The sequence below is a fragment of the Dunckerocampus dactyliophorus genome, chromosome 13 (genome assembly GCF_027744805.1).
Source record: "Dunckerocampus dactyliophorus isolate RoL2022-P2 chromosome 13, RoL_Ddac_1.1, whole genome shotgun sequence".
Taxonomy (NCBI): domain Eukaryota; kingdom Metazoa; phylum Chordata; class Actinopteri; order Syngnathiformes; family Syngnathidae; genus Dunckerocampus; species Dunckerocampus dactyliophorus.
This window is the reverse complement of record NC_072831.1, coordinates 23,182,864-23,210,656: the sequence shown is the minus strand read 5'-3', so window position 1 is coordinate 23,210,656 and position 27,793 is coordinate 23,182,864. Positions and strand designations below refer to the sequence as shown.

The 27,793-nt window shown below is 38.3% G+C and overlaps 1 protein-coding gene across 2 annotated transcripts; it reads right to left on the bottom strand.

Annotated features, from left to right (window-relative positions):
- Positions 1-1,624: 1,624 nt before the first annotated feature.
- LOC129192423 (peptidase M20 domain-containing protein 2-like) lies at positions 1,625-27,736 on the bottom strand. 2 transcript variants are annotated; one of them, XM_054796451.1, is made up of 8 exons: positions 27,656-27,736; positions 9,464-9,875; positions 6,198-6,346; positions 5,983-6,125; positions 4,441-4,595; positions 4,124-4,250; positions 2,088-2,195; positions 1,625-1,987 (listed from the first exon to the last, which is right to left on the bottom strand). In XM_054796451.1, the coding sequence occupies exons 1-8, from the start codon at positions 27,706-27,708 to the stop codon at positions 1,848-1,850; spliced, it is 1,287 nt and encodes a 428-aa protein (XP_054652426.1). In that variant the 5' UTR covers positions 27,709-27,736; the 3' UTR covers positions 1,625-1,847. The 2 variants fall into 2 exon arrangements, with proteins under 2 accessions (XP_054652426.1, XP_054652427.1); XM_054796452.1 differs by lacking the exon at positions 27,656-27,736 and adding an exon at positions 10,238-10,358 and having other exon boundaries at positions 9,464-9,878.
- Between the last annotated feature and the right edge of the window lie 57 nt (positions 27,737-27,793).

The window sequence follows — 27,793 nt, the reverse complement described above, 5'->3', positions numbered from 1 at the left end:
GTGGAGACTTCCCACTTCAGAGCCAGTTGTGCTGGCACGTAGCGATGAAGCTGACAGGCAGTAATAAACACAAAAAAACCCCACAAAAAGGACGTTGTCTCTCAAGTTCTTTGTTTCTTTTAATTAGGAAGTAATTCAATGAAACATAATGATCTCATTATTCAGTAACGCCCTACTTCTGTACACAAAGGATCATGGAAAATGTTTTAATACAATAGTATATCCATCCATCCTCTATGCAGCTTAATCCTCACTGGGGTCGCGGGTCTGCTGGAGCCTATATAATAATATAATAATGTGTTTTAATTTATGCTTTTACGGAGCATATTCCACACAATATGTTTGCACATCTTGCATAACTGCATGAACCCTAATGGCTCACTACAACCAAGTAAATGTCTGATCATACTACTATAAATACACTACTATACATGCTACTCTGATGAATTGTACTGCATGGAATGAGCTAAATAATTTGAGTTGAAGTAAGTTATGGCAATGGTAATGGTTTAATTCATCTTGAACATGCACACAAGTTACACCGGAGCACATCACGTCGTGCAAATTCACAGTTCCGCATGTCCAAAAAGGAGTGGGAAGAAGCAGAGCTTATTTAATCCTACCCCTCATCCGTTTCACATCAGTTGCAAAAGACTTATTCATCTCCTGTATTCCAAATGTACTCTTTGCCAATTGTAAATACCTGGGAAAGAGATAAGGCAATATACTAAAATAGTGCAATGACAGCCAAAGGTTTATACTTACTGTATGGAAACTATGCAACAGACTTAATGATTGAAATGATGAGTTCACAGTTGGAGAGTGTATTATTCAAAATTTAGTCACCAATATTTTCACTTTTACTGCACATGAATACCGGCTCCAAATATCGGTTATGGAACTGTTGGACTATTGAAAATCGGTATCGGTATCGGCCCTGAAAATACATATTGGTGGATCTCTAGTTAAAATACGGGAATAATACGTAAAACTATGAAAAGGGGAGCGTGCAGGTATGTGCAGGGGCCACTTTTGAAACATTTTGTGCCTTTTTTTTTTTTTTTTTTGCTTTTACTATCAGCATTTCCTGGTGTTGTATGGTTTTGACTTACCGGTAGTTTTTTTACGCTACTGTACATGCTCTTTCTGACGCAACCCCGGCCGGGAATCAAAACCACGCCCTTTGTCATGAAAGGCAGAAGCGTGTACCATGACACCAGTAAAAAAAAACAAGCTGTAAGACGAAAATGCTTTACATGACACAACTCAGTTTTATGACTCATTTCAGTTGGAGGTTCTGTATTGTACAATTTAGTATCATTGGACATTTGATCACATTTCCGCAAATTGTAGCCTTCGCTGTAGTAGATTCCATGCCCCAGTGAATTTCACACGAAAATATAAACACCGCATCTCAAAAAGACTGCATTTTTTTTTTCCTTATGTAAAAAACGTTACTATAATTAGGGCTGTAATGGCCTTTACTGTGACCGCCATGTGTCCCAGCAGACCACAACACAGCCTGAACAGCCAGCATGGCGTCTCTAAAGCTGCTGAAAGGCGACAGTGGATTTTAAAGACAAAGAACTCAAGAATGTGTAGCATGTTTTATTTTTATCCCCCACCCATGGTGCTTCACATAAAAAAATGGAGATATAGTAAATGCTTTTTATTGGACAGCACATTTCATTTATTACATATACTTTCTATATGATTATTTTCTTAAATATATGATTGATGTTATATTTGCAGAAAAATGCATTTGCCTAAATAAAGACCTCAACCCAAATTAATGCCTTAAGCATAGTAGACGTCTGCCATTAAACTTGTGTGCATGTGTCATCTCGTCAGATCTCCTGCTTCAATTTGGCCTGAGCGAAGTCGTCTTTCACTTGCCTCAGCAAATGTGGGCTGCACAGCACATCCACAGCTGTCATTGCCAGAGCTTTGGCCACCCTCAGGGTGTACATCTGGGCTTCTTCAGAGCCTGGCGCAGCAGACGGAACAGGGGACCCATCAAGTAAACAAGCAAAACCCAAATGACCGTCACGGCTTAAACTGAGAATAGCAACGCTGTGTGGTACAACCTGCCGCTTTGGCGTAAGCCTCGGTGTGGTTAAAAGCATTTGTTTGGATGGAGAAGATGGGATGGATACCAGGGATCACGTGTGACACGTTGCCGAAGTCTGTGGCAGCTGCGAGAAATGACAAATGTTTACAATCCGTCCACTCGGACAACAAACAAAGTCATAATGCTATTAGAAACAAACGATCAAGTTGTCATTTTTTGGAAAATTTGGTTTGGCAAATATAATATTATGGAAATAACGTCAAAATACAATGGGAGTAAAATGATAATATTACGGGGGGGGGGGGGGGGAATTAACAAAAACAACATTGAAATATTGAGAAAATTAAAAATTAAAGAAGCAAAAATGGAAGCAACAGCAGTAATTTTACGGGAACGATGTTAAAATATTTGGAGACTAAATACATAACATTAACATAAAAAAGTTTTAATGTTACAAGAAAAATGTCATTTTATACGAATGAAGTCACAATATTATGAGGGGGGAAAGAATTATTTTCGAAGCATAAAGTTGAATTTTTTTTTTTTAAGTCCTAATATTATGAGAAACAAACCAAAAAAAGAATAACGTTTTTGGAAAATTGGGGAAAAAAGTTATAAAATTACAAGAACACGTCCAACTATCATGGTAATAAAGTCATAATAATTATAAATAATAAATAATTTTACGAGAATAACACCAAAATATTTGGAGACTATGAAGAGAAAAAAGTTGTAATGTTACAAGAGTAACGTTGCAATATAATGAGGGGGGAAAGAATGTACAAAAAAAGTATTATGAGAAACAAACAAAGAATAAAGTTTCAATTTTTGGAAAATTAGGGACAAAAGTTCATTCCAATTACAAATTACAAGAGCAAGTCCAAATATGGGAATAATGTCATAATATTACGAGAACAAGAAGAAAGTTTAAATATTTAGAAATTTAAAAAAAAATGCAAAAATGGAAAAAAGAGCAAAAAAGTGTTATGTAAAGGGACCAAAGTTCATACTAATACACCGTTTACCTACAGTGTATCACTTTTCTCATTATATTACCTACAACTTCATTCATTCATTCATTTTCTATGTCGCTTAATCCTCACTGGGGTTGCAGGGGCATGCTGGAGCCTATCCCAGCTGAATTTGGGTGAGAGGCGGGGTACACCCTGGACTAGACAAACAACCATTCACACTCACATTCATACCTATGGACAATTTAGAGTCGCCAATTAACCTAACATGCATGTTTTTGGAATGCGGGAGTAAGGGGAATACCTGCAACTTGCAAAATGTAAAATATCAAAGTGGCCCATGCATCCTTTGATTGCCCTTGGTGGAACAAAGTTTAGACACCCCTGTTGTTTTGATCGTCTTTTAGATGCTTCTAATGATTGACATCATAATCCATTAAAAGATCAATAATAAATTCCTCGATCGCGTGGTATTGATTGTTGCTTAATTGTGTCTCGAAGCAATTGACGCAACAATTGAGTGTACTACTCTGCTGCAACCAGCAGAGGCGCTGTTGATTCAGTCGGTCCTAGTTTTCTCTCTGAAGAAGCGCAACAAGACGTCAGTTTAGACATCTTTTAAACACAATTTAATGTTAAACTGTTAAAACCATTGTAAAAATACTATTATTGAAACAAAGATGTGAAAAAAAGATTCCCTGAATATTTTGTGCCTTAAAATGACTGTAGAATTAATATTTTTAAATATCAATATTTATTTGTGTTTCATTTTTATGTTGAGGCCTTATGCTAAAATTATTTTTTTTTAAACTGTGTCCATCAAAGATCTAATGTTAAAAAAGTTTTTATTCATTTATTTCTCCACTGTTGAGGCTTGTGCTAAAATTAAAACGATACATTTGTCCCTCAAAAGTCTATTCTAAAAAAAACAATTAAAATATATTTTATTTAATTTTTAAAAAATCAACTCGATATTAAAGAAACTCACTTTTAATCACATGGAGGGGAAAATAAATAATGTTTGCTTGTGTTATAAAAGCAAAACACAAAAATGTTGTTGAAGTGATTCTTATTTACGTACCAGCGTAGTCGGTGGTACTTTCTGGAAACTCAACCCCTAAAGCTTTTGCGTTAACTTCAAAAAGCTTTTCCAGCGTGGCGTTGGGCATGATGTTCCAGTAGGTGTGCTCTGGGTAGGTTATCTCCACCTCAGGAAAGCAAAGGACAAGCATGAAGCCTGACCAAGTAATGGTGGGATATGCTGTATTATTGCAATAATGCTGAAACAACGTTAGTGTACCATGAGAGATAACGTTGTCCCGTCCCTGTGAGGGACATCACATTGCGTATGCCCTGGATCGAAAACCTTAACTCCTCCGTAATTTTATGTTCGCTTACTTGGCAGCCGGTCGCCATGGCAGCAGCCTTGAAGCAAGCCTCGACTTTGGCCCTCAGCTCAACAGCATCCTTAAGCATGGGTGCACGCAGACAATACTGTAGCTCTGAGTAGGAGGGGGTGATGTTGGACTTCACCCCTCCGTGTTTGATGATGCCTGAGGATGCGAGCAGGTGCATGCTGGATGTATTTATTACTCATTAACGTCATTCACACGGCATAAAAACATTTCCGGGAAAAATAAGCAGCACAAAACCTTGAAGTTAGAAGCTCTGTTTACCGACCTCAAGTCCCAGAGACGCTTTAAAGAATTAACTGCACGCAAATGTTTTGCTTTTTGCGACACCAATTCCAAAAGGTGAACCAGCCACAAAACAAGCGGAGGACGCGAGGAGAAGAAGAAGAAGAATATAGGTCGGAAGTTACGCGACTCGTAAGCCGACTCGTGTTCTAAGCGGCAAGACACCAGTTTCTTTCTCTTTTTACATTTTGCTGGTTAACTTCTTATTACACAAGTAAGAATGTTTACAAATAAAGCAGATACTTGACACAAATGCAAAACTGTATTACATTTTACTATCATGGTAGTTGACTTCTTTTTACACTTGTATGACAGTTAGGAATGTTAAATGTTACATAAAACAGTTGATAGATCTTATATTGGTGAAAATGCTTTGACTGTGGTGCAGATTAATTCTATTTCTATTACAGTAATCCCTCAATTAATTGGTTAATAAGTGAATTTCCTCTAAGTAGGAGTCCTTATTTATAAATGGAATATTTTCATAGTTACAGCTTAAAAAACCTGTTTACGACCTTCTAAATACGTTTTTTAACATTATTTAGCGCCCTCTAGACACAAACTAACACCCCTATAGTCACCTTTACGCTCGTATTAACCCAATATAGTAGACAGAATAAAAGAAAATAAGCCATTTAAGACATAAATAAGACTCATGCTTGTGTGTGTTGCTCTAAATGTGTTCCGGTGCTAGGGCAGATGAGGGGGGGCAGACAGGAAGTGACGTCGGGAGGTCAGAGGCGAGTTTTAGCTCGGCGTGGGTTACGGCCAGAAGAGTGGCCCGTGTTTTGGGATTATCGTGTGTCTCACTGAACATTACTGTAACAGTACACCTTGTGACCATATCATCACGTCTTTGAATGTCTCTTAGTTCGATTAGCCATTTTTAATGCTTAATTTAGGCAAAAAATCACACCAAATTTGCATAAATATGCATAATTTGACTAAAAATCACACCAAATTTGCATAAATATGCATAATTTGACTAATAATAGGCCATATTCAACCACAAAACAGCATGATTTATTAATATATTTGTGATTGCTGTATTTTTCTTCTACTTCCAAATAAGAAATGGACCAGCAGTATTAAAACACAAAGCCATTTTGAAGACTAACAGCATAAGTATACCTTTTCAAAGGGAAACCAAACAGAACGGTACCGCTTGCACATTTTTGGAACCATCGTACCGCGAAGGACAAAAAAAAGCTCCCTTATTTCTAATAGCATACTTGATGCTCACCTTCGAAGGCGCAACCAGGCTTGAGCTGACTCCTCAGCATGGCGAGGTTGCTGTAAGCCTGCACGGCGGCGTCCAAGGAGCTCACGCCCATCCAGGGAAGGGCGGCCGCGTGGCTGGCTTTCCCGTGGTACTTCACCAACATTCTGGGAATGAGAAAGATCGGATATGTGGCTCACCGAGAATGAAGAATGACAACGAAGTGCGGCAAAACTTGCGAGGTGCGCGCACGGCCACGCATGGACACCCAATCGTGCACACCGGGATGGGCCATGAAGACCAGGTGGATGTCTGCGAAAGCTCCCGCGTTGAGCAGCTCGATCTTTCCTCCGTACTCCTCCTCTGATGGCGTTCCCAGAATAATCACCTGGACAGCATATGTTTTATGATGGGTATGTAACGTCGGCAGCTGACATAAAAATGACTTGGTTGTGTTGGTTAGACAGGCACGCCAGAGAAAAACTCCACTCCGGAGAGTTTTCCATAACATATCCCCTTTAATTTAAATTTCATTTTTTAACAATAGAATTATACGTTATAATTATATATTTTTTTGGTTTGATCCAGTCTCTTGTCGAATAAAGAACAACATGGCACTAGCTATGGGAAGTTGGAGTTCCATCCATCTGCACAATGGAACACTAGCATTGAAACAGGAGTTCAGAACATTCAGATACATTCGCCCATCCCATAAAATAAAATTTAAAAAAAGGAATCATGACATTTATGGCACCCTTTGCAGCTTCAAACAGAGCCAAACTCCTTTGACGTTGTCTATCCACCAGTACAGTACACGAGGGGACGAACAAAACGTGCTTCTTCTTCCATTAAGTAAAGTCATACGACAGCCAAGGTCTCCATGGCAACAGAACACAACGCTCTCGATGGAAGGCCGTCTCTTTGAACTATTTAATATTTTTCATAACTTCATTGTACTCTCAATCACGCTATTAAATTGCAGATTCTTTTTATTTTTCATTAAGGGATTTACTGTAACCATGACAACAGACATACAAGCACATAAAGGACGGTCCAGTGGCTGAAGTGGCTTCAAATGTATTGCAATACATAACAAACATGAATTTGACATGGATTTGTACAGATAAATGGATAAGATGAAATAGCTGCCTTTTTCTGGTCTGATTCCGTTGAATCAAACCAGGCATGTAAACCGGTTGGTTCTGTTTCTTTTCACATGGTCCAAAAATAAAATTAACTGCTCTCTTTTCTACGGGAGCCCGTATCCACACAGCCTGTATCCACCGCTGACAGAAAAAAATATCCCAATGGGAATTCATATAAATGATGTGATAAAAGGTCAAAATTATGAGACAAAAAGTAAAAATGATGAGATAAAAAGTCATCATTATGAGATTAAAAAAAAAAAGCTAAATTACTAGATAAAACGTCATAATTATGAGACAGGAAAGTCATAATTATGAAATAAAAAATAAAAATGATGAGATAAAAAGGCTAAATTACTAGATAAAATGTCATATTGATGAGATAGGAAAGTCATAATTATGAAATTGAAAGTCAAAATTAGGAGATAAAAAGTCATAATTATGAAATAAAAAATGAAAATTAGGACATAAAAAGTCACAATTATGAGATTAAAAGGCAAGATTATTAGATAAAACGTCATAATTGTGAGATAGGAAAGTCATAATTTTGGAATAAAAAGTCAAACTAATGAGATAAAAAGTCATAATTATGAAATAAAGGTCAGTTATGAGATAAAAAGTCGAAATTACAAGATAAAAGTCATAATTATGAGATAGGAAAGTCATAATTCTGAAATAAAAAGTCTAAATTAGATAGATAAAAGTCATAATTATGAAAAAAGGTCATAATCATGAGATTAAAAGTCGAAATTACAAGATAAACGTCATAATGATGAGATAGGAAAGTCATAATTATGAAATTAAAAGTCGAAATTCAGAGAGAAAAAGTCATAATTGTGAGACAAAAAAAGTCCAAATTATGAGATCAAGTCATAATTATGAGATAAATACCCCGCCTCTTCAGCTGGGATAGGCTCCAGCATACCCCCGCGACCCTAATGAGGATAAGCGGCATAGAAAACGGATGGGTGGATATGAGATAAATGTCATGTTCTATATTTGTCGCTCTGCTGTCGCCTGTCTGCCATTTTGTTGCAGTGCACCGCTGTCCTGCAGTGGCGGAGCCGCCTGTGCACACCTGCTACTGATTACTCACCTGGCCTTCTTCACCACGGCAGTAGAACTCACTCGTTGCCAGATCGTACCTCAAACTTCACCCGCTCTCCGCTCAGCTCGGCTTTGTGTTTCTGTTTGTTTTGGGATTCTGCTTTCTGGCTTTTAGCTTGTCTATTTTTGTGAGTACCTGACTCCTACTAGGCTTCTCCAGCGGCGCTTTGTTCTTGAGCTTCAGCTATACTTGTTTCCTGCTTGGTTTTTCCAACAGTGTCTTCAATTACTTGCTTAGTAGATTTTCCCTGCCAGCCTTTTGTCCATGGCAGTGGTTTTGTATTTTGAGTGTCTCTGCTTTGTGGTGTCATTTTGGACTCTGATTATTATTCTATTTTTGGTGTATGTATTTTTACTTCCATGTGAGGGCACTTTTTGTATTCAAACACATCTGACTGTGTCTCCTCGGCATTTGGGATCCTACACGGGCTCACGCTATTCCTGGCAATAGTCGAAATTATGAGATAAAGTCATAATTATGAAATAAATCACAATTATGAAAAAAGGTCATAATAATGAGATAAAAAGTTGAAATTATGAGATTAAAAAGTCAAAATTATAAAATAAAAACTTGAAATTATAAAATAAAAACTTGAAATTATAAAATAAAAACTCCAAATTACGAGACAAAAGTCACAATTATGAGATAAAAAAAGGTGAAATTACGAGATAAAAAGTCATAATTATGAGATAAAAAGTCTGAATTGTGAGATAAAAAGTTGAAATTATGAGAAGAGAAAGTCAGAATTATGAGATAAAAAGTCAGAATTGTGAGATAAAAAGTTGAAATTATGAGATTAAACAGTCAATATAATTAGATAAAAACTCGAAATTACGAGATAACAGTCACAATTATGAGATAAAAAATTTGAATTACGAGATAAAAGTCACAATTATGAAATAGAAGGTCGAAATTACGAGATAAAGAGTCATAATTATGAGATAAAAAGTCATAATTATGAGATAAAAAGTCTGAATTGTGAAATAAAAAGTTGAAATTATGAGATGAGAAAGTCAGAATTATGAGATAAAAAGTCAAAATTATAAAATAAAAACTCGAAATTACAGAAAATACTGTTGTATTGCTATTATTTTTTTAATATATTTTGTTTATTGATGTTCCTTTATTCATTCATGATCCAATATTTCTGTATTAAAACAAGGAGGTCGACTAAATGGACCAAAGGGTGCAACACTAAATACATTTTGGGGTTTAGCTGCAGAAATGTTCTTCTTAGCTACACGGGGGTTACCTTCACTCGGAGCGGAAGTTCTGTCTGGCCCTCCAAAGCCGCTTTCAGACCCCAACCGGCAGCGACTCCCACCTCGGCAATCAGGTTGTGTCCGCACGCGTGGCCAATATCAGGCAGGGCGTCGTACTCGCACAGGAAGGCCACGTTCAGAACCGGGTCTCCCTCACTTCCTCCCACCGGGCCCCAGCTGGCCCGGAAGGCGGTGGGCATCTTGTAAGGACTTTGGATGCTCCAGGCTGGGTCCAAGTGGAAGAACTGCAGCAAGCGCTCCACGGCGTAGTTTTCTTTCCCGGCGAGTTCGGGATGGGCCCAGATGTCCTGACTCAAACTGTGTAGCTCATCCTTGTGACGGTCAATGCATGACTGGACCGACTTCTTCATCTGCTGGGCTTGTTCCATGTTGTCTGAAACCCTGCTGGAAATGACACAAAACCTGTCTTTGAAAGGGTCTTCAAGGTCCGTTAGTTTAGCATTTTCATAAAAATACAGCTTCAGGACGCGTCGTTTGTTGGACAAGTTTTCTGCTGCAGAGTCACACTGTCGCTCTTATGAAACGGTTTTATTCATGCAACATTTTCACACTCGTACTCTAACTACTGTACCATACAAGTGAATACATTCATTAGAATAATATATTAACTAATATATTAAAATGAATCAATTTAATTTGAATAATAAAAAAGTAAAGGAAAGCAGCTTGACAGCAATAAAGAATATTTTAGACCTGCTAAGTTAACTTGCTTTGGCCACACGTTAGAGGGGAAATGCATTTACATAGAAATGTTGGCGTCTGACTTAAGGAACGACTTTTAACATTTCCTTGTGAGTGCTGTTGCTTTTTTTGTGGTTTGGTTGTTTCAAGATGGCGGATACAAGTGGCTGAAATGAGTTTCCTCCGTAGGGTGGCTGGACTCACCCTAAGAGATAGGGTGAGGAGCTCGGCCATCCGGGAGGGGCTCAGGGTAGAGCCGCTGCTCGGGCATCTAGTCTGGTTGCCTCCCTGGTGAGGTGTTCCGGGTACGCCCAGCCGGGAAGAGGCCCCAGGGCAGACCTGGGACACGCTGGAGGGATTATGTCTCACAGCTGGCCTGGGAACGCCTTGGTGTCCTCCCCGTGGAACTGGAGGAGGTGGCCGGAGACCGGGAAGTCTGGACTTCCCTACTGAGACTGCTTCTCCCGCAACCCGATTCGGACCCGGATGAGCGGAAGAAAATAGAATGGAAAGGAAAAACTTGCATTATTTATAATTGTAGGGTAGCACCTTGCACAATATACATTCGTGTTTTGTTCTTTTTCGTATTTTATCAGAAATCCAGAGTAGTAATTGAATTTAGAAAGTACATTACGCATGAAAAATGTCTTATAGTCCTTGTAGTACTGTTTGACTTCCGTTGTCTGTCTGTTCCAGTTCCAACTTTCCTGTTTTCCAGTTTTTTCATTGGCTTACAGTGACGGGATGCTTGAATTCTCCCTGGCGATAAGTGGAAGTCGTTTCAAAACCCTCCTCTTTTTTACTTTTTTCTTTATTTTATCAAAATGCTGTGCCTCGCCTTCCCGTGCCTTCATAACGCTTTGTGGACATTGGCAGCAGCCGTGCTTAAACACAGAAAGACAAACACACCTCAGGGCGGCGGAACAGTTAGACTGGTACATAAATAATGAAATGAAGCAAACCAAAAAAAAGTCAAACAAGAATGGAAAAAAAACGACATGAGTGCACAAAATAAAACTAAATAAATGTAATATAAATGAATGCATTACAAAGTTTCTCAATAAATAACTTTAAAGAATGAATAAAACGCAAAATAATGTAAAGTAAATGACAAAAAAATAGATAGATAGATAGATAGATAGATAGATAGATAGATAGATAGATAGATAGATAGATAGATAGATAGATAGATAGATAGATAGATGATTGGATGGATGGATGGATGGATGGATAGATAGATAGATAGATAGATAGATAGATAGATAGATAGATAGATAGATAGATAGATAGATAGATAGATAGATAGATAGATAGATAGATAGATAGATAGATAGATAGATAGATAGATAGATAGATAGATACTGTAGATAGATAGATAATGGCGCCCTCTGTTGGACACAAACCTTTTCAGATCCCCTCCATTATTATTATGATTACATTCATTTGACGCTCATCTTTGATGGGAACCATTTAGGAAAATCAATACAAACACTTTAAGCAGACACGTGCGCAGCAAGTATTTCTCATGTTTGCACGCCGACGTCACGCATGAGCAAAAGTGATGCGGCTCCCTTGTGTTTCCTGTTTCAAAAGGTCAGTCAGGGGTCGCGTATGTCCAAAAGATGAACGGATGAAATCCACTCCCACTGTACCATCTCTCTGTGAGCACACTAGAGGGACCCAGACCTCCTCTGTGTGGCGTCCACAGATAAATGCAGAGGCTGCACTGATGTTACTACAACATGCAAATGAGCTGCTCTCCTATAATGAGGTCAATGGACGGAAGATACAACTGTGCGTGGGAGAGAGCAGGTGTGTATGTGTGAGCTTTTGGAGGTTAATTGGGGGCGGCTGTCACTCAAGGGGAAGGGGGGGGGGGGTGATGAACAACTAGACGGCCCTCTGATGCGAGCTGTCTGTCAGCGTGGTTTTACGCACTGTCGACCATGCCGTCACTCTCTATTGTGCATCAATTAAGTGACATGGACTGGAAGGGAAGTAAGGGTAGGGGTGGGCAACCTATTGTTTTATGCAAGGATTTGTCTACCGGGGAAATGTGTTGGATTTCACACCATTTAGCTCTGGATTTCATTTGCTGCCATAAATCCTGCCTTTAATATTACAACGCATGAAGAAAATGTATATGGTTTTTGTCTTGTGCTGTGAGCAGTCACCTGTTCATATCGAAATCAATGAAAAAGTAAAGGTCAGCAAAGTCAAATGTGAAAAAAAATATTATTTTAGATTAATAAAATTAATAAATTTATAATAATATAATAAATAAAATAAACAGTGATGTAGTTTTTAAATTAAACTAAATTAAATTTAAAAAATACATATTTTATAATATATATTATTTATAATAAATAAAACAAGACAATCAAAAACAAATAAAACATTAAAATTTTAACAAAAACAATAAGATACTTCGAGACCATACGGCTGTAAAAAAAAATAATAATAATGAAATTCAAAGAAAAAAGCAATACATTGCTAAATAAGAACATAAAATAAAATACAACAAAACAAAACATAATAACTCACTGAATGAAAAAACATACGGATGTGCAACGTAAAGTAAGGAGTGAACTGAAATGTAAAACAATGCATCAAACAAGTAACAACTACATAACAATCACAATACTTCAGGAAATAAAGTAATATGCACAGTCAAATCAAGAAAATAAATAGTCAAATCAATTACAAAATAAATGTAGAAATTGGGAAATAAAAATAGGCAAGGACTAAAACAACAGTAAAGTAAAGCAAATTGGTCAATCAGGTAGAAAAATCAAATTTAACAATAAATGAATTAATATAACACTTCATGAAATGAAGTAAAGCAAAGCAAAGTACAAACTAGGATGCTAAAATTATAAAATAATAATAAATAAATAATGATAATAATAAATAATAATAAACAATAAACATATAAAAGAAAATTGGCAGGTTTGATATGGGCCGATGTGGCATCGAGACTGCTCGTCTTCAGTAGAGGCTTAATGACAGCACTTTTAAGGGCCTTTGGAAATGTTCCAGTCTGAAGTGAGACGTTAACTTGACGAGTGAGTTGTGGCAGCAAACCGCTCGGCACAGACTTTAGAAATCTAGTGGGTAACTCATTGATAGAGTCAAACTGCAGATGATCTCTTCGACCGTTTTGTCAATGAGGGGCGTGAAATGTGTCCGCTCGAGGTGTCTAGCAGAATAGTTATTTGTGTTGTGGAAATGATTGCATTTTGTATACCTTGAACTTTGCCATGAAAGAATGTTGCAAACTCATTGCACTTAGATGGAGAAATGAGCTGTAAAGGCAGTTAAACTGGGGGGAAGGGGGGGTGTTCATCTGTGAACTGTCGCAAACACGAGAGACACGAGAGATACAAAAAACAAAAAAAACAGAAAACAGATGAAATGAAACAGACGCGCTAAATAACATACTAACATGCCATAAAAACATACTCTGGTGAATGATTTCCACGGTGCTACTGAGCGGATCGAGAGGAACACCGATAAGTTACAGCAAAGCCGGATGAAGGTTCCCCTTTTGTCTTATTCCAAATGAGAAATGTATTTATTTTCTGCACACAATGAACCTCAAGCCCCCTGGTCTCTTTCAATCCGGATGACAAGGTGTTGATGAGTGGGATTTTAAACATGAGGGTTCCGCCCGGCTGAAGGAAGCTGACAAGGCGTCAGTTTGAGCCTCCTCCATGCTGTCAGCATCACCGGCCAAAACATGCTTGCACGTTACATCCGCGCATGCTCGGTGTTCTCCGTGCTAGAATAAATTAACACCTCTCTTTGTCAAGGCGGCTTACATCTGCAGGGGTTTGCTGTTTGGAGGGAAGGGGGGGGCTGTTGTGCACGCTGTTTCACGTTTAACTGAATGAAATGATTTGTGGCTGCCAACAGCCAATACAAGCTTTTCCTCCCACCCCCCACGCGGGCGACAAGACACTTTCTCAGACTGCGAGTGATTTCTGAGTGAGTGTGGTCAAAGCCATCACTGCTGTGCATCATCACATTGATCGCAATATTTGGTTAAGAGGACAAATGGCACTGCAGCCCACAGACTACTGTTGAAAAGCAATTGTCTGCACATTTGAAAATATAATAAACAAAAAGCTACAGTTACATTTCCTACGCTTGCAGCCCTGCAAGTAGACAACAAGCTCTTCCTTTGTTTGAGCGTACTGGGAGGGATGCTGTCTGCTCCAATAACGTCAACCTTAGCGGGAGCGTGAGAAGGGGAAGAATGTGTTGAGCGGACGTTAACCTTACAGAGTGGATGATTTGTTTACGATTGGGATTGTAGACTTCTGTCACGTGTTACAGTAATAATATTGTGTGACGGTAAAAGAAAATATAACAAAATATTATCCTGCTGACTTAGGGTGAACCCTGGACTGGTTGCCAGCAATCACAGCACATACAGTATAGACACAGACAACAAATCATTTAATAAATACGTACCCGTGACTAAATAATTGATTAGATACATAAAAAAATAAATAATTCATTTAATAAATAACTAAATAATTTATTAAATTGTGAAATAAAGCATTAAATATTGACATAATTATATATGTTTTTTCATTCAATGAAAATGCCAATTTTAATTATTTAATGACATATTAGAGTCGTTATTTTATGGTTTATTTATTTATTTCATTAATTCATGCCAAATGTAATAACACATTTATGTATTTATTTAATTAATGACATTTAAGTCATTATTTAAAACAACACATGTTTTTCCTTTTTCCGTGTGGTCTAGATAGTCACGGTGTAGTGTACTTTTTCCACTAGCAATGCAGGTAATGGGGATTTATGTGTTTTGCCTTTAGAGCCCTTTAAAAAAAACGCCTGTACATGCCGTGACCTGCATATTAACCCGGCTATAGCGACTGCTTTTCTCGTTTTTCCTCTTTGTTTGACATTTCTCCGTCTCATCTTACCCGCTACCTTACCTGAACCTACCTACCATCCTCCGTATATTCAGGCTCAGAAAAGATAAGGTTCTGAATCCTCGTTTGTCCCGAAGTAGTCGGCGGCAGTGGCGACAAAGTCTGCCATGATTACTTACTGGTAGCAAACACAGAACGCACTCTTTATGCCGCTGTTGTTGACAGAAGTAGCGTTGCTATGCGCTCTGTGAAATCAATGCACCCAGGAAAGAAGTTCTGGTAATGCTTCAGGGGATAGTTTGGATTTTATGACATGAAGTTGCATGACATCCCCATCAGCAGTGTAGTGCATCAACAGTGACTTACCCCCCCCAAAGTAAAGACTTTGGCTTCTTCTCAAAACAATATGCATTCAAAAGAGTGATACATTTGCGTCACACACTTGTCCATTGCTACTTAATCCCCCATTTGAAACCCTTACACCTTTCCTTGCCATAATCCTACCTGAACCCCGACACTAGACCCTAATCTCCAACACTTGAACTCCTCCGCTCATCCTCGACTCGGAGATGGCATTGCAACCTTTTCCGGGCGTGATTTTAACCTTGAATCCCAACCAGGGGTGTAATGATTTTCTTTTAACAACAATTCGATTCATATCACGAGTGGTTGCCGATCCAATTCAAGGATTCAAGGATGACATCGGTTCGTGTCGAACGATACGATCCGAAACGATTCGGTAACTTTAAATCGATTCAGTAATTTTTCAGCCAACAATTCAACCAACAATTCTAATTAATTATGGATATAAACAAAAAAGTAAACAAAAATGATTGGCAAAGGCATTCACAAGTGCAACCGACACTTCAGGTTGAATTAACAGACGGTTAACCTTTTCTGCCATTATTTTCAATATTCAGTCAATTTTCCATAAATGTACAGTAAGCGTAACCAACATTTCAACAATAGGTTTAGCTGCTGTTTTTGCTGTTGTTTTTCAACATAAATGCCTTGTGTAGGAATGTTCCAAAATTTTGAAATATGTCAAATCAAGTCTGTGATTAATTCTGTCTGATAAAACATGACTTGAGCTTTAATTTGATACCTCATTCACTTCTCTACCCCAAGTATGAAAGAAGTTAGAGCAAATGTCATACCGGAAAATATTCCCTTTGGTTCTCATTACTTTAACATTGAGTCAAGACAAAAGCTGTGATCGAGCCACGGACCTTGGCAAGTACAACCCTACTACAAAATATATCACAGCTTAGGCTGTGACATTTGTTTTAAAAGTCAACAGAGTAGCCGTTTACATTTTTTTGATAAGGAACAAAAGTAGCCATTTTACCAGAATGAACTTGTAACATCACGAGGAAAAATCATGTCGTTTTAGTAGCGTAGAGATGAAATATTGACGAAAAAAACAAGTTCTTGTTTTTAAAGTCGTAATATGAGAAACAAACAAAACAAAATAATGTTGTCATTTTTGGACAATTACGTTGGAAAGTTATAACATTACGAGAATAAAGTCATAATATTCCAAAAAAGAAACGTTCCGAAGATTATTTAAGAAAGTTGAACTATTTGGGGGGAAAAAAACAACAGCAAAGAGTAAAGAGCGAAGTTCCTGCTAATATTGGCATCTTGACATCTATAGAACTTCTTAGCATAACTACATGTGTTGCTTTTCAAAATATCAAAGTAGCAAATGCATCCTTTCATTGTCCAGCATGTGGGCCTCGGGGGAACACGTAACCCCTAACTTAACCCCAACCCTTCATATCGATTAGAATAACGTTAGCGTGTCAATCGCCATTTATCTTCGTAAAGCCGGTCTTTGTAACCCTAATCCCGATATCGTCCTCGACGTGGCGGGCTTCGTTTCGAGTCTCCTCAGTGATCTCCTGAAGGACGAGAGTAATTTCAGCATTTTGGACAAGAGGGGGAGGGAGGCAAGCAGAACTGATCATTGCCACAAGCACATGTTAAATAAAACATACAGAGAGAGAGAGAGAGAGAGCGAGAGAGAGAGAGCGCCATAGCTCTAACGGGCACGCAGTGCATTAGTGATCATGACGTCAAGTCAATCTTAATTAAATAATCTTAATGAAATTGCATCTTGACAGTGTTTCTTCATCCTCGTATGGGCACGACACAACAATGAGTCAGTGCGGGTGTTTGCATCCCCTCTGCGCTGTCGGGGCTCGAGTGTTAATTGGGAGCTCTCCCAAGGGGAGCTCGTGGGCGTCTTCCTTGCCTCTTCGTGTTGATCCGCTAATGTGATTGCCACGGATTCCGAGCTACTCCTGAATAATGAACACGCTTGATATTCCTTTCGCGCTCCTTTTGACCTGTTGGGCATGAATAATATTCAATGATTGCAGCCGATGAGCCCTTCGGAAGGGAATAAGTCGCTTGAATGATCGCACTCGTCGTCTTGGAGCACGTTGGTGAGGAACGTCGTTGTTCATTCTTTCCAAAAGCTCAGACGAAAACAGAAATGAGGCTATTTTCCCCCGTGAGAAGTAATGTAAACCCAACGAATCCGCTTCGGACACCCGAAAATCTTAACAAAAAAAATACATTTTAAAGAGAATATTTACATGCAGAAAACAATGTAAAATAATCATAAATGACGAACGGATGGAATTTATTGTTGATGCGGACTTCCTGTACAGCCTGGCGAGATGGAATTCAATCAAATTGCTGGCAGTCGAAACTTTCTTTGGCCCCGTGGCGGGTTATTTAGCAGTCGCGTTCAATAAAAAGAATGCGTGAGTCGGTAACGCGTGGGGTGCTGTGTTTGTGCACTCGATTCCGTGGAACAATGCAGTACAGTGCATACAGATTCATTTCGTACAAACACCCAGACGGTGTATGAAAACATTTTCGACAAAAAAAAACGTATGGACTAGTTCGGAAGACGCCCTTTACCGTACATTATATATACAATACAGACCCCCAAACTTCGAGACCTCATACATGAAGAAAATAATGAAAACGCTATCACCCATGCTACATTTGCACACACTCTCAACCTTTCTCGCATTAAAACAAACCAATATTTCCACAGCGACGCTTTAGGGAATCAATCAATCAATCAATCACCACTTGACAATGAACTCCCGACTCTGGTGGTCATGACCCCCGGGTTCCACCCCGCGTGAGGCCAAAGCTGGAGCGGACGAATGAGCTGATGTCAAACCTGTTCCGTTGGGTTTTTACTGATCTTTGTGAGCAACGGTAACTCAGAGAACAAAGACATGTGCCAATAAGGAATCAATGACAGTAATAATAACGTAGTAATGAACAATAGTGTGGGGAAACCCGCAGAAACCCTAAAACCAAGTGGATGATAACTGATAAATAAGTGATGCTAAAGCATACAGCGTGATAATACAGCATACGCGCACGTGACGATGTGTATAAAATGGCGGCACCCTCGCTTTTGCTCAACCGTCAACTTTGTTGCAATCCGGACTAAGAACTTAAAACTACTGGATGGCAAAGGAGCGCGGATTAACGCGGACGCATCATCTTTTACTTTTCTGACAAATACGTCACACGGCGGCGCCGTTATTAAGCTCCATGAGTCGGCTTGACTTCGAATTTCACACGCAGCTCAAAAACGCTCCACAAGACAGCCGCCGTAACTTTAGCGCGTTTGCTCCAATCTGATACGGGAATTTGGAAAAAAACCCATTCATAATCTTGCTTGTGACTTTTCCTGAAAATGAATGCGATGCTGGAAGAATGAACTCTTATTTTGGTGAGAAAAAAGTTGTAATTTTATGAGAATGGTCACTTTTTTCATGAGAATTGCTGTAATGGTACAAGAATTAACGTTTGTTTTTATTCGAGGAAAAGGCTTCTTGAGACGTCATCTGTACTTCTGTGTAGAAGGTGTCGGACGTTTCGCTCCTCATCCGAAGAGCTTCGTCAGCAAACTAATAAGTGCTGGTAGCTTAGGCCTTAAATACAGTAAGAGTGGACGTCTCAAGAAGCCTTTTCCTCGATGGACAACTCCTGTACGACTGAGAGCCTACACAGACGTTTGTTTTTATTATTTTTTTTAGAAAAATAACCATCATTTTACAAAATAGTTGCAATATATTTTTATATATATTTATATATATTTATATATATATATATATATGTACTGTATATATATATAATTTATATGCATATAAAAAATTATATATATATTATATATATTTTTATATATTTATGTGTATATATATATATACTGTATATAATTTATAAGCATATAAAAATTATATATATATATTATATATATTTATGTATATATATGTATGTATATATATATATATAATTTATATGCATATAAAAAAATATATATATATATTTATATATATTTATATATATTTATCTATATATATGTATATATAAATAATTTATATACATATAAAAAATTATATATATATATATATATATTATATATATATTTATATATATTTATGTATATATGTATATATATATATATATATATAAAACGTATATACATATAAATATTATATATATATATATATATATATATATATATATATATATATATATATTATATATAGAAAATATATTTTAAAAATAAAGCTTATTAATCCTGAAAGTAATTGCAATGTAAGAATGAAGTCTTATTTTTACAAGAAAACAGGACATAATCTTATGAGACTTTTTTAATGAAAATAACTGTCATGGTATTGGATTGAATGTTCTTTTTTTTTTAGAAAATAAAGTTGTTCCGTTACGAGAATAGTTGGGTTTTTTTTCCTGAACATTGTTATGATGGTAGAAGAATTGCCAGTCATGAAAAAGAAGTCGTGATCTAAGTTATCTGATAGTTTTTTTTAAATAGTTATTTTTTGTTATTACTATTATTGCAATGCTTCAAGAACGAACTCTTATTTTTACGAGAAAAATGCAACAATCTTATGAGAATAGGCGTATTTTCCATAAAAATTGTCGCAATGGTACAAGAATTACTTTTTTTTTTTTTTTTACAAAATAAAGAATAAAAAAAGTATTTTTTCCTGAAAATAATTACAATGTGACAACAATGAACTCTCATATTTATGAGAAAAAAGTTGTAATCTTATGAGAATAGTAATGTTTTTTATGAAAATAGCTGTAATGGTACAATAATCAATTCAGGAATAGCACAAACTATGGAGACAGTTCAGTGTTTATTAACAGTTTATTCTTTTCAGAAATTAGCATCTTCCAAGAATAGCTGCATTTTTCATGAAAATAATTAAAATGTTAAAAAAAAAATTTTGAGAAAAAAGGCAGAAATTTTGATTTTTTTCAGGAAATTTTAAGTGAATAATAACATTTTTTTTTTTGGAAGAAATAACTCACAATGTTGCTGAGTCCCGAAGGGGACATGGAGAAAAAAAATATGATGGGTAAAAAAAAAAATTAAAAAAAAAAAGGAGCTAACTTTTGTGTTCCCTCGCAAAACTTTTGCAGGATGACGCAAAACTGTTTTGCATTATCTTGCAAAAAATTTTAAAAAATAAAAAGAATGAACTTTTGCGTTCCCTCACAAAACTTTTGCGAGATATCATCTCGTTATCTCCATGTCCCCTCCGGGGCTCCGTACAATGTTCCATACACTATGCATGCATTTTTCCACAGCCCATAGGAGGCGCCACAACTGGACCTGACAAGTAGCACACACACACACACACACACACACACACACACACACAGAGGCAGCATAAAAGCATAACTTCTATCAATAACAGAACGGGTCTGGCATGTGAGAGTATCATGTTAGCGTAGAAGGTGAAGGAAGCAAAGCTGACTTGGGATACTGATGAGCTGGAATGTAGGTCTGCCACGGCGGATAAGATGCACACATTATTGAAGTTTAGTGCACGTGTGCCACAGCCTCAAGTCAATTACACCACAAGCTGTGAAGTGATAACAAGTGTGTGTGTGTGTGTGCGCGTGCGTGTGAGTGTGTGTGTGTGTAAAGTAGAAGATTCCTCCCCGCTTTTGCCAATTTCCTCACGATGGCTGGTGGCTGCCCGCCAACAGAGATGTTTTCTGCACTCCAGCCATCGATCTATTTTCCAGCACAGATGGCTGTGATTGCTTTTTGGAAGGAGGACAGATCCAAGTCCTACCTGACAGGAATTACAATCCAGTCTTCCTGTATGCTATCTTTATGTCTGTTTGTTGGGCAGAAGTGCTGCTTTGTAGGACGTGCCTGTTGTGTCCCGTGCCAGACATTGAATGATATACTTACGTCAGTCAATGAAACTTTTACTGTTCCTACCGAGATAGTTTACAATATGGAGCAGAAAAACGCGCAAAAACGGGGTAAGTACTTTATTATGGTTGAACACACAACATTTTGTGTAACATTTCACGTTATACAGGGTCGGGCAAAATGATCTGACACATTTGTAGGTTAAATAAAAGGCAAATTAAGTAAAGAAACAAGAAAATGTTTTTATTTTCGAAAAGTGCATATAATGCCATTCTGTTTCATTATGTTTTAAAAATGAAATCAGTCCAATGGGATCCATTATTGTCCACACACTCGATGCAGATCCAGTAGCTGTGAAGTTGGTGACCCATAACAAGATGGTGGTACGGGATCATGTCCCCCAAGATTGAAGTGCAAACAGAACGCTCGTTGTGTTGCAGTTACAGATTCGTTTGGTTTGATCAACGTTTCCGCAATGAAAGCGCGATGCTCACCGGTCCAATTCATGGCAGCAACTGAACAAGAAACGAAAAACAATGGCATTATAAAGAAACAAAGCAAAATGGCATGATATGAAAAAAATGGCATTATATGTACTTTTCGAAAATAAAAACACTTTCTTGTGTCTTTTCTTTATTTGTCTTTTATTTAACCTACAAATGTGTCACATCATTTTGCCTGACCCTGTATTTTGCCGACGAGATGATCACACCGAGAAAACGTCCCAACTATGAGAATAAAGTCCAAATATGTCAGTCTCACAACAATAAAGTCCTATTTTTAACGCAGAAAAAAATCGAGGTTCTGTGCAGGATGAATTGGGTTGTTTTTGCACCACGGTCGCCCTGACAGTTAAGTGGATACAATGTTTTCCGTTATAAACATAAAAATATCAGAAGTAATTGTGTTGTTTGGCTGTTGCGTTTACTGTTTTGACATTTTATTTCGTATTTTTTGCTGAATTGGGTAGTTTAAACATTGGGGATCCCCGGACAGTTAAGTGTACACATTGTTTTGTGTTATTAATGTTTAAAATATCATTCTGAAAGGTCATAAATAATTGTTAGCTTGGTTAGATGTAAAAAAAAAAATTGTTGTTGTTGATTCATTTTATTGTGTTTTTTAAAATGTTAAATTATTGTTAAGAATGAATTGGTGTTTTTTGGTTGTTGTTTTTTTTAATTCAGGCTCCGCATGCAGTTAAGTGTACATGCGGTTTTCTGTTATTAACATTTAAAATATCATTTTAAAAATTGTCATAAATCATTGCTATCTTGTTGGGCTGTTACATTTCATTTTTTTAATGTATTTATTGTATTTTATTTAATGTTAAATGATTGTTATGGACTCATTGGGTTGTTTACACGTTAGGGTTATATAAGTGTACACGCTCTTTTCTGTTATAATAAACTTGTAAAATATCATTTTTAAAATTCATATAATTGTTATCTTTGGCTGTTCATTTTAATTTTCTTTCAAAAGTATTCCTTTGATTCGATTTCATGTTTTTGATGTCATATTGTTCGGATTGATTGGGTTCTTTTGCGTCCTCATCATTCATCATCATTCATTCATTGTAAGAAGTCAAACGCAGCTCAGATTAAAAAAAAGCCCAGTCCACTGAACCCAACGGGGGGTGAAAGTCTAAAAATACTCCCCATTTCACAAGTTGTCGTGCAGCTGACAGGAAAGGGCCAAGTGAGTCCAGGTAAAGTGACTGCGGTGTCACGGCAGTCAGGCCCGTTTGGGTTTCTGGTCAATCTCTGAAACTGTGCAGCTGCGTCTCGACCGAATGAATTCCTCTTTGGCTCAGTGACGGGGTTGGAGCTCCGTGATCGTCTTGCGAGTGAATCTCCTCAGGGGGAAAAAAACGTGGAGATGATTCCCTGCTGCTGCGACTGCGCAGGTTGACCTGGAGGTGTGTGCATTGTGCTGCATGCGTGCGTCTGTGCCTGCGGCCTGCATTTGCATCGAGGTTGCAAAAAAGGGAACCTGTTTCTCCTCTCAGATGAGTTAGCAGATAGACTCGTTAACAGCAGCGTTACATAAAGTACGTCCTGTTACTGTATTGTATTTACGACACATTCATTCTGGATTGTGACCACGTTTAAAGCAGCAAAGGCGTGGCAGAGAGACGTGGCATCTGTAAAGCCGCCATTTATGGTGGAGTTCAAAGACGGCAAATGACCCCTCACAGGCCTGACCGTAATAAGCGCATTCATTATTTAGAAATTGATTTTTTTGTATTTGGAGCACGCAAAACCTGTTATCGTGCTCACGTGTGTTGCTGTAAAAGGGGAGCTGAGTAGGGGGCGGACAGGAAGTGACGCCAGGGGTTCGGAGTTGAGTTTTAGCTCGGCGCAACAGTTTTGCTCGTGTTAGGGATTCTTGTGCCTGGTGTGAAATGCTGCAAGCCTGCAGTAAAAGCCTGTTTGTTGCTCCCGTGATCGAGTCTGGCGTCTCATTGAACATTACGGCAACATTACTGACACCTGCTAGCGTCTTCTGAATGCCTTATATTTGTATTTTTACGCCTCAAACGGTTAATTTAGGCCAAAAAATGACGCAAAATTAGCTTAAGTATGCATATTTCTTGACTGAAAACAGGCCGTATTCGAGCACAAAACAGCACGATTTATTAACGAATATATTTTTGAAAAGCCGCGATGGAGCGGAGCCGCAAAACTTTTGGCGAGGGATGACTGTGTATTATTTCAATTAGGTAGCATTATTTATTTTGGGGAAATCCTAACAAAAATAAGTTATATTTTGATGTTGTTTGGTTGTATTTATTATTATAGACCTCCCCCCATAAATGCCCCACCACTAACAGGTACCCGGTACTCTATGCAGTTGAGTAAACACAAACCCCCATCCTTGGAACTTGGGTATATTTCATTTCTATGATTTTGTCCCTTTTGTGCGATCGTGTGGTTAATCAAGCAAATCATGACAATTCTATTCCCGTGGAAGTGACCGCATTCCAAACCCAAAATGAAAAGTTCATGAACGACAAGCCTTTAAGAAGCGGTCCTCCTCCTCCAGCCGTGCATCTTTTTTTCCTCCCCCACCCGCTTCCGAGTGTCGTCTGGCGACCCGCTGAGTGGAGACGCTGTACTTCCAGCCCTGATTGCACACAATCACCGCTTTCCAAGTGCCACCTCTTGTGGATGCATGATAGCTCTGCAAAAATATGATACAATATCTACGGTTCTGGGTTAAAAAAAAAAAAAAAAGGAAGCGCTCGCCAAAACAGATCGATATCAAATCCGATGTGTTATTTTGCTTTGGCTGCTGAAATCAATGGAGGTAAATGGCTTGGGGGGGCGTTCGCTGCCGAACGTGTAACAGTCGTAGCAGCGGCAGCTTCTTGTAAAGCCACGGGCAGACGGGCCTTTTGTCAGCTTTACCAGGAAAATATGTCACCCCAGACTGAAATAATACTAATGATGGATGTCCTTTGCATGAATTTTAGCCCGCTCTGCCCTGATCAGGCAAAATGATGTGAAATTTGCTGTGTATCACGTCACGATTCACACAATCGGCCTCCGCTCACTTTATGTGGGACGTCTCCGTGTGCGGCGGTGCCACAAGTGACGAGCGGATGCTTCTGCCGGCTGTCTTTAGCCGTGCTGTTGTGCGGCCAAATGCCATGTACTTTCCACAACAAGATGCATGTAATTTGGGCAACGGCTCTGCTGGGAGAGGAGGATGGCAGTGGAAATAATTGTCACGCCGCTGCTGCACAGGACAGGAAAGGAAATGAGGCTCTTTATATAGCGTGCATGTGGCCAGCAAATGGGAGGACTAACAAACCGTAGCTGTGCTCAGAGGATGTCCTGTGGGATGCATTATGGTCATCTACAAGCGCTTATGATGTTGTTGTGTAAAAAGCACAACAATATCATATCTAATTGAAGCCATTTGCCGTGACTTGTCGCAGTCGACGCAGCAGTGCGGTCTTTACCGCAGCGCACGCTGCCTGCGGAGACGACATGAACGTTTTTATTATTAAGGGAGAAAAGAAATCCAAACCTACAAGGCCCTGTGTGGAAAAGTGATTGGCCCCTAAAGCTAATAAGTGGTTGGGCCACCCTTAGCAGCAACAACAGCAATCAAGCGTTTTGCGATAACTTGCAATGAGTCTCTTACAGCGCTGTGGAGGAATTTTGGCCCACTCGTCTTTGCAGAATTGTTGTAATTCAGTCACATTGGAGGGTTTTCCAGCACCATTACCGTTAAAACATAACTTAACTGAGATTAACTGAGATCTATCAATTTGGAAAAGGTTATAAAGCCATTTGTAAAGCTTTGGGACTCCAGCAAACCACAGTGAGAGACCATTAAACACAAATGGTAAAAACATGGAACAGTGGTGAACCTTTCCAGAACTACCCCCGAATTACCCCAAGAGCGCAGCGACGACTCATCCGAGAGGTCACAAAAGACCCCACGACAACATCCAAAGAACTGCAGGCCTCACTTGCCTCAGTTAAGGTCAGTGTTCATGACTCCACCATAAGAAAGACGCTGGGCAAAAACGGCCTGCATGGCAGAGTTCCAAGACCAAAACCACTGCTGACGAAAAAGAACATTAAGGCTCGTCTCAATTTTGCCAGAAAACATTTGATGATCCCCAAGACATTTGCAAAAATACTCTGTGGTCTGACGAGACAAAAGTTTCACTTTTGGAAGGTGTGTGTCCCATTACATCTGGCGTAAAAGTAACGACGCGTTTCAGAAAAAGAACATCATTCCAACGGTACAATATGGTGGTGGTAGTGTGATGGTCTGGGGCTGTTTTGCTGCAAAGACTTTTTCACAACGCTTGTACAGAAGGGCATCAATATGCCGTGGGATCAAATGATCTCTCTGTCGCCTTTTTAATGACGTTCCCAACTTTATAGTCGGAATGATTGCTGAGATGATGAGGATAGGTGGAGATGTCATACATTCTCTACACACTTTATCCGTTCAAATAGTCCTCATCTTTTATCAACGAGATGGAAAATGAAAAATGGTTCATGGATGAGCGTGCCGTTCTAAAAAGATGACAGCGCCGTCTACGAAATGTGGCGCCCAGATATTTTTAGAGACATTTGGTTGGCGTAAAGGCAAGCGTATGCGCACAAGCTAATAACATGCACGTTGTGTACTAACAGTATGTGGAGTTAGACGCCTTTATTGAACAGGAAAAATATATATAAATATGGGGGGGGTTAATAAAGAAAAAAACAAAACATTTTGGAGATATGTGCCTTTTATTAGACAAAAAAAGAGCTAATCTGATTTTAAATACCGGTATATAGTTTTAAATTAGGAGATGTATGTCTCCATTTGACCAAAAAAACTAGCAAAAAATATATAGATTTTTTTTAATACAAATTTGGAGATCCAATTTGTTGACACTAGGCAGCAGTGACGTTACATGCATGAGACCAATCCTGATTACCCCACCCTACCTTGCACTTCATGCAGCCAGCCATGGATGCAGAGTGACAAAAGGTTCTCTTCCCATTCCGTGTGGAAGTGGTACTTTTGTGTCTTTTTACTTTGTCCTTCTTCCCACTCCATTTTAAATCCTTTCTTAATTTTAAAAGAAATAAATTTGAGGCTAACTGGTTAGCTCACTAGCTTGCTAGCTAGTGGCCATCTAGAGTCCCTGTAGCATAAGAGCAACGTGTCGGAAACAATAACAATGAATAATAGCAGTGTAAAAGTAACGGTGGGGTGTTCTTTCATGTCTACGGGGCTCTGATGATGTTAAAAACTGAATTTAGAAAGCCATAAACGGGTTTTCTATGCTCAAACTGTGAAAATATTCCATTTATTAACATTGAATTCTATATGTTGCGGAAATTCGGATGATTGTAGAAATAAAAATAGCAAAATTTTATATTTTTTTTTATAAAAATATAATGTGGTGGCGATACAGGCTTTTCATTAGACAGAAAAAGAATGTGCTAATGGTTTTTTTTGGTTGTTTTTTGGACAGAATTTTTTTTTTTTACGACAAAATGTGGAGATACGGCTTTTTAACTTGACAGAAAAAAACTAAGTTTTTTTTTAAATTTTTTAGATAAAGACGAATAACTCCCAAAATGCGGGAATACATTCTTTCATTAGCCCTAAAAATCACAAAATAAAAGCAACTAAAAGTAAAATTTGCAGGTACATGCTCTGATTGAACAGAAAAACAATTGGCTATTTTTTTTTATTTATTGATTTAACATTTGCTTTTATTTGTTTATTTGCATTCTTTTTATTTTATTCAGTGTCAAATAATAAACATGCTAAACACACTCATCGGTGAATTTAGGTTGGGAATTCCTGACCTTTTTCCGGAATGCGATTGTCCGTGGTGATCATTCCACATTGCAGTTCGCATGTGCTTCTTTATTGTTATGAGAGCAGTTGTTTTTGGTCACTCCTCGGCTAAAGAGGAGGGGCGTGCGCAGCGTCACCATGTGACT